The 8,483-nt window shown below is 35.2% G+C and overlaps 2 protein-coding genes across 2 annotated transcripts; both read right to left on the minus strand.

Moving 5' to 3' along the window:
• Positions 1-286: 286 nt before the first annotated feature.
• On the minus strand, positions 287-1,997 carry LOC110901259 (probable polygalacturonase At3g15720). The gene is made up of 6 exons (XM_035982265.1): positions 1,968-1,997; positions 1,428-1,635; positions 1,259-1,340; positions 792-900; positions 606-710; positions 287-508 (listed from the first exon to the last, which is right to left on the minus strand). The coding sequence occupies exons 1-6, from the start codon at positions 1,995-1,997 to the stop codon at positions 287-289; spliced, it is 756 nt and encodes a 251-aa protein (XP_035838158.1).
• A 2,009-nt stretch (positions 1,998-4,006) lies between these two features.
• Positions 4,007-6,258, minus strand: LOC110901258 (probable polygalacturonase At3g15720). The gene is made up of 4 exons (XM_022148097.1): positions 6,241-6,258; positions 6,017-6,142; positions 5,795-5,935; positions 4,007-4,192 (listed from the first exon to the last, which is right to left on the minus strand). The coding sequence occupies exons 1-4, from the start codon at positions 6,256-6,258 to the stop codon at positions 4,007-4,009; spliced, it is 471 nt and encodes a 156-aa protein (XP_022003789.1).
• Between the last annotated feature and the right edge of the window lie 2,225 nt (positions 6,259-8,483).

Here is an 8,483-nt window from a genome sequence, read left to right on the forward strand (position 1 = left end):
TTATTAGGCAGAGTTATGTATCCTTTTAACTGAATTTACTTTTACCAGATTTTGAACAAACACTTACTTCTAGTAATTGGAGAAGAGATTGGAAAAGGCCTTTATATTCCTCTGTGATAATATCTAAAGAGATATATATGTATTTTTCATTTCTGTTGTCCAAAGTTTCTCAGTTTTTAGAAGCTTTTAAAGCTTTAATCTCTAAACAACTTATTTCTCAAAGTAACTAGCTAGCTTTATAAAATCAAAAATCTGTAACTACTCCGATGTATGTGGCAGCCTGAATCTAATCACAGCTGATATTTGGAGTGGTATCAACAAATTCTCCTTGAGTGTTTTTGCAGTAAGCAAGATCTTCACCTCCAGTAATATGTATGTTGTTTGTCACGATATTAGTGCATTTGTGTATCTCACTGCAATTGAAAATAATCCCAAGCTTTGATGCTGAAGATCCGTATATATTCGTATATGTCACGTCGCTCACTTGTACTGCTTCTAATTCCGATGGCTAATACAGTTAAGAATAAATAATTACATGTCCATTACGAACTAAGAACTAGATTGTTGTTATAGAATACAAGACTTACCTGTAGTGGGCAAACAACATTTTCAGAATGGGGGCAGTAATGTTGATCAATTATGATTGGATTTTTGACATTAACAAGATTAATGTCCTGAAATCGGATCCCCTTAGCATACCCGGTCCCATTCTACGATACAAAGAAAGAAATTATATAAAATGGTGTTTTAAAATTTATTAGAGTGATGTATCAAATTATATGTAATATTACCGGTACTGTCTTGATTCGTAATCCATTTTTCGTTCCTGTGATGTTACAGTTTTGTACTAGTACTTGTTCAACGGTGTCATGACCCCCATTTTCCCCAAGGCTTCCGATGCTGCCAAAACACATACATTGGTACCAAGGATCGTTAGATGCTCTAAACCATGAAATAATTCAGACAAGCTTAAAAACTTTCGGGTTAATCGGTACTGTCTTGATTCCTAATATCATGATACGTATTGAATAGCAGGAAATTGTTGGGTTAATCGGTTCGTTTACGGGTCACGGGTCGGCACGTTATTGAGTCATGGGTCCAACATACGGGTCATGTGTGAAGGATCAATAGAATGGATCAAGTTATAGAGCCGGGTATATACAACACCAGCTTTTATAATAGATAATAAACTCCGCTAACATATGTATTCAATCTAATTTGTGTTAAAATGATGATCAAGCTAAAAAGATTTTGGTACCTTATGCCATGACCAGGTCCACAGAACACATTTGTCACATTAATATCAACAACGCCACCATTGATAGCCACACAATCGTCACCTATTTATGTGTCTCGCAATAATTAAACAGTACATCGATCATAGATGAATGTTAGTCGCTATTAAGTAAGACGTATAAATTCTGTACCAGTTTGAATACTAGAGTCATGGATGTTAACATGTGAGGAAGCACTGATGTCAATCCCATCAGTATTGGGGCTGTTTTCGGGTGCTATGATTTGAAGATTTCCGATATCAGCATCTTGGCATTCCTTAATACTAATATGAAGAGATGGGCTGTTAATATGTGTTGTGTCTTTCAGACGAAGACCCGGGCACCCGATAAAATGTAAAGCCTAAAATGTATAATGAGTATCTATAAGGTTATAATTCCAGATAAATAAAAAGAAACCTAATCAGATACATTCTCCTATTGAGAATAAAAAAATCATAACAAATGCTTTAAATTGTTAGAAGTATAAACTTAATTATGATTATGTTTATTATGAAATGTATTAATTAGATATGTATTGTGACTTATAAACCGAGAGATAAGCGGTTCATATGTTTAAACTGTTTATGGCAGTTATTCCCGCCATAAACAACCGCCAAAACTCTCATATATATGTAATATCCGGCATTATGGTCCGGTATCAAGACAGTTTCAATCACAACCGAAATTGTCCACCAAATCTTTGTTTCTATTCCTGTTATTCATCTGCACGTTATCATGCCAAGTATGTCTGTGAATCCAAACGGGTATAATGCTTCCGCTGATACAAACCCGGATTTCCAACAAAGTGGTATCAGAGCCACGTTTGATAAATGTGCAGAAATCAAACCCAATTCAACCACGTTACCGTGCCAACACTGCACCGATGAACAAAATGAAAGAATCCGACGAATCCCTCGCATGAAACTCTGTTACTACTATCATTCTCCAGGCCATCAAATTTATAATTGCAAAGTTAAAGAAAATGACGAAGTGACACAATTGTTAAAGCAGGCAATAAATTCTGGAACGGAAAGGCAAGAGGGAGAAGTACACTGCAAGGATGAGATGATCGTGACTGGCACTGAAGGCGGATTATGGTCCGATATATGGTATGTAAATCCGACGTTTGATCATCATTTTAGTGGTAATCTGAATTTGTTCAAGAGAGTGAAACATGTGATGGGGGTAGAAACAAAAACTGGAATGAATAACTTCATGTTCATTAGAGGGGTGGGAAATGTAGAAATCAAAACTGGGAGTGAAACAATGAGAATACATAGTGTGTTCTACTCACCGGATCTAGAACGTAATGTTCTAAGTCTTGATCAATTAACCCTTCAAGGGTTTACGGTTAAGAAATCCGGTGACACGTGCAAGATTTACCCCATGTTTTCATCCCCGGTTGTAAATGTTGTAAATGAAGTTAGTGGGTTGTCAAAGGAAGAGGAATTAGGATTGTATGAAAAACGAAAATTGCAATCTCTGTGTTCCGAAGATGATGAATTCAAAGAAAAATACTTGAATTCATATTTTGAAACACTAAATGTTTCAAATGAATACGAGAATGACTGGACCCGTATGATCATTAGAGCACTTGAATTTCATGAATTTAATGATTGTAAAGCACTGCTCGACATGATTGATGACCGGGATTTCATATTCAAATACAAATATGATCTCGAAGTAAAGTTTGAAGAGATGGTAGGATGGTTCTTAAAAGAAAAGATGGGAATAACATCAAGATCAATTCCTCCTCTGTTAACTGATGGGAGAAAGATAAATTTACTCGGATTGTACGTGATGGTTGAGAGGGATGGAGGCTACCGAAGTGTGACCATTGATAATTTGTGGCCGGCGATAGCGAAAGATTTAGGCTTTGAGTATCAAGATGGTGACTTTATAAGAGTCATATATGCCATGTATTTGGATGTCTTGATCTACTATTATAAGTTTAAAGTTACTGAAGAGAGGGTGCAGATTAAAGAAGTGATGGAAAAGGGTGAAACTTCAACGGCAGGCAAGGATAAAGGAAGAAGTAAGAGTGCAGATCCAACACCGGAGGATGCTGCTTCGGAGCACTATGCTCTATATGCCGGAAATAGCTGGGAAGGTTCATGGATTCTGCACAAGAAGCGTCGCCGGTTTGATTTTAATGAAGCAAAGAAAGCAGTGGGACGAAGCGAATCGGAGTGTTCAAGCACATGCAGCCAAATATAATCAAGTTTAGGGGGTCGTGTTAGAAGTATAAACTTAATTATGATTATGTTTATTATGAAACGTATTAATTAGATATGTATTGTGACTTATAAACCGAGAGATAAGCGGTTCATATGTTTAAACTGTTTATGGCAGTTATTCCCGCCATAAACAACCGCCAAAACTCTCATATATATATGTAATATCCGGCATTATGGTCCGGTATCAAGACAGTTTCAATCACAACCGAAATTGTCCACCAAATCTTTGTTTCTATTCCTGTTATTCATCTGCACGTTATCATGCCAAGTATGTCTGTGAATCCAAACGGGTATAATGCTTCCGCTGATACAAACCCGGATTTCCAACATAAATGACAATTCTTTTCAAGTTTATCTCTAATAACATTCATTATAATTCAACACTAAAATGGGAAAGGCAGATATCTTACTGTTGGACGATCACAAGTTTCAGTTTTCTCCTGCATGAAGAAACAATGAGTCCAGATCTTTTTATGCTACTTACTTGATGTGATATTAATGAAACCAAACTCGAATAAGAAACTTAACCTTTATTCCCCACCAGGCCAAGCCCTGCCCATCAAATTGGCCAGGTCCTTCAATGGTGAGTCCTTTAACAGATACGAAATATATCCAAAACCGTCTCTGTATACAATCTGTCCATCCATCGAGTGTTTTTGGGGCCGTGATAGCGCCCAAAAGCTACCAGTCAAAAAAGAAAAATAACATGTTCAGATTCTATAGAAGTTATAAACAATTTAGGGGTGTTCGCCGATTTTGGTTTGAGGATCGTTACTGAGTTCATTTTTGATTTTCGCTCCAACAGAATAACCTGAATATAATTTTTAATTTATTTTTACCATAATTTCTTATGGGATTGGGCTAAATAATGTTGGACGTATATCGTTGGCATAATTCCGATAGAGTTTCAAGGGTGGAAAAGATTGGAGCCAAGAATCCAAAATCGGAAGAACAAAAAGATAGAGTTTGAATTTCAAGTTTAAAGGACAACTTCACGAGAAAACTCTTTTTTCGTGAAAAAACCAAAAAACCCCATACTATATCATATATGCACTATATCTATACTACGTAGATACAATATATCTTGCATATATGTAATATGGAGTTTTTTTAGTTTTCTCATAGATGAGAGTTTTCTCGAGTTTTCTCATGGATGAGAATTTTCTCACCATGACTTTAAATGTTTTAAGTTTATTGATTAAGAGTTAGTTTGCTTACTAGATTAAGTGTTATTTATAGTGAGACTAGTTTTGTTCAAGTATATACCGAAAAATTTTAATCATTTTTGGTGTGGCTTGTTATAACAATTAGTGTTGAAGGACAACATGTACAGAGGAAAAGTAGCAAAAGTGGCAAGAGTTTATTGTATGATGAAAAATGTAAAGAACAATGAAAGAGAAATTATATAGTTCGGCTACGAACTTACTAGTTAACGGGCAAACTTCACATTTAAAATAAACTTCTTTATATTCTTTATTATGCTAACAAATATAGTAGGAACGGGTTACTTCAGAAGCCCACGTGTTAGTCTTGTCCGGTTCGGATTAATTGGGGACTTGGGCTACATATATACCGTTATCTATACCATTATTTGTTATTTGGCTAGAACCGAATTCAGATTTTAGTAGCCGGGGGTTGGTTCCGGTACAAACCATATTTATCCTACAAACCGTAAGAACAGATCCTAGCACTTAAAAAAGTTAAATTAGCACATACCGAAACAATACATACATAAAAGTAGCACTTTTGAATTATATAAGCACATAAAAATTAATCAAGATAACTGATTTTAGCACACGTTTGGATGATATCAGCACTTTTCTTAATCAGCACATTGAAAACAAAAAGAAGATCTAAATAAAGAATTAATTGTGTGTTAGCATATTTATAGGGAATTCAATATAATTGATATTAATTAGGATATTATTTTATCATTTCTCTATAATGGGTTTGATGTCACGTGACGCTTTTTAAATGGTTCTTACGATTTGTATGCGAAATGTAGTTTGTATTTGATCCTACTCCTTAGTAGCCGAAAACAACTGTAAATTTGATTTCAGTTCATAACCAAACTAAAAACTGATTATATAATTATGTCTGGTTTAATTTAAATTACAACTTTTATTTGATTTTAATTTAATTGGTTTGAAACCGAATAACAAACACCCTTAATTTTATGATATAATCTTAAATGTTGATTTGAATTTAGATTTAATTGGTTTGAAACCGAATAACAAACACCCTTAATTATATGATATAATCTTAAATGGAGTCTGATTTTACCTTGATATTTATATTAGGGGATTTGCATGACGAACCAACGAATTTCAGCGGGCTTATTAAAAATGTCATGCCTGATGGTATGATTAACGTTGGGTCTGCAGAAGCATCACCACATAAGTCAGCCCATGCTTGAAGGAATGCCTGCAAAGATGCACATAATTAATTACAAAACAGCTAATAACTGGTTAAAATGTTGTTCTTTTGCGTGGAACCATGGTTTACTTGAGAGTCGTCTGTAGTCCCATCGCCTTTTGCACCATAAGATGTTACGTCGAAAGTAGCCGCACTTGCATTTTCCGGGCTAAACAAAACGTAACAAAAGCTCAACAAGATTACCACCAAGAAACCCTGCAAAGAGAATGACAATGAGTATTGTAAGCGTAGTAAATCTGGTATTTTTAATGCTTTCTTCTATATGACTCCATGTAGGGGTTTGGTTTACTTACCATTCCTTTGAAAGCCATTGAAGGTGAATCTACTTAATGTTTTACTGCCCCTAGCTTCCTGTGTATTTGAGAATATGTTAGTATTTTTATTTTTTTGTATGATGACTAGTGAGATTTTTAGCGCAATGCGGCGGGTGGTATCGGCTCATTTCCGTTCAGTTCCATAAAAAATTGTGTGTATTATAGTTTAGTACATAAAGGTTGTCTCACATAACTCAAATGTGCTCAATATAGATTGCAGTGTTATTTACAATAGATGTTGTCTCACATAACCCAAATGTGCTTGGTATAGTTTAAAGGGTTATTTGATTTCATTATACTAAAGTTGTCTCTATTAAAATGATAAATTCGTGATTTATCATACAAATACTCTATATAACTTAGGATATCAAAGAAATACTATATTTTGGATACAATTACGTTTTTAATAAAAAAACCAGAATGTTAAAGAAAAAATTAAACACAATTGCCTATTAAGGTTTTTTTTTTTTGTTTTTTTTTTTTTTTTTTTTAATGTTAGCTTTCGAAGTGACAAAAATCAAATCCCTTTAAAACTAAGTGGGTTAAAAAATTATATTATATATAATATAAATAGTGAAATTGAAAACAAAATTAAAAAGATATATCTTAACCAAGTTCATGGTTGTGTTTTGTTAATCTATATAATATAATATAATACAATGTATATTTTTATTGTTTGATTTCAAGATATCTGATAGCAGTTAGGGCTGTTTAGAATTGGTTTCAAATTCAAAAAATTCGAAATTCGATTCAATTATCAAATATTCATTTTGATTATAAGAATTCGAATTCGATGCAATTCGAATCAAGTAAATCGAATACGAATTTATAATTTCAAATTCGGTTTGATTTGAAATTCCAATAAAATTATATGATGCAGTTTCACGTGCGATCAAATGGCTCAAGAAACTATTGATAATCAAAGCCGATAAATCGAACCAAAGGTTCCAAGAACAATGTTCTTTTCTATTATAAATCAACAAAAAACTGATCAAATAATAAACCCTAAATCCCCTTATATAGGTGAGGAAACTAAATAATTCAGAATCATAATATTAGGAAACTAAATAAAAAAGATTACGAAATTAAAATTCAAATAACTGATAAAAATAATCTCCAAATTAATATCCCTGCATCATACTCCCCGTCTTCGAAAAAAACTCGTCCTCGAGTTTTGCCTTCGGATCAAAGTCACCTGGATCAAAAGGAACATCAACTCGTATCCCATTTGTTATTAGCATCATGTGGCGCCCAAAGAATTCTATTTCACGAGTCGTCTCGCCTGGCTCTTTACCCATACCACCTGGGTCGAATGGAGCGTTGAACCATCTGCTGTTCACTTTGGTTGGCAAATTGGTATTGACAGTCAATGGCTTGAAATATGTAAAAATGGAGCCAAACTGAATTTCTTGTGCGCTGCTCTTTAGCCCATTATGTGTGGCAACCGTCGATCCAATATTATCCACTTTCACAGGCCCACGTTTTGCATTAATATTAAACTTCTTCGACCCAACACCCCCATATGCCTTAGTCTCTTGTTTCCCACGTGTAAAGGTAGTATGCAAGGTTGGCATGCTTATTCCATAAGCAAAGATCCCCAATTGCATAAATGATATATGATGCATGACTATTATCTGGCCATTTTCAACTTCGGATAATAGTGTTTTATTAGTCAACCCATACGAAAATTCATCAAGACTATTGGAAGTCTCACCCAAATAACTGGCAACCGCAATAATCATCTTATCTTGATTTTTGAAACTCATGAGATATTCCAAATTATGCAAGTGCGATACTCCCCTGATTGTCGGCCCAAATAAAGGACCTTCCCTTACCGGCTCAACACTTGCAGCTAACTCATCGCCGCTACCAACCACCGCTCCACCTCCAGTAACCCAAGAATACCATTCTTCGTCCCCGTATTCATCATACAAGGGAGGAGAATTATAGATAGTGGCGTCATTGGTAGGATGCTCCTCATCCCCGGATAAGTCGTCCCCAACGGGTTCTTCCGGTTCCGTTTCCTTCCATGACGAGGAGTTCTCAAGATCTCGGATCCTTTGCTTGAGTCGTCTAACCTCGTGTTGTAACTCGAGATCCCTGACTTGTTGCTGGAGTCGCTTAATCTTGAGATCTCGTGGGTCGGGATCAACTCCGTCGTTGCCTCGGTCGGCGGTTCTACGAACAAGGCGTCGATCTTCACCACGAGCACGTGAATCAAG

This window comes from Helianthus annuus, chromosome 13 (genome assembly GCF_002127325.2).
Source record: "Helianthus annuus cultivar XRQ/B chromosome 13, HanXRQr2.0-SUNRISE, whole genome shotgun sequence".
Lineage (NCBI taxonomy): Eukaryota > Viridiplantae > Streptophyta > Magnoliopsida > Asterales > Asteraceae > Helianthus > Helianthus annuus.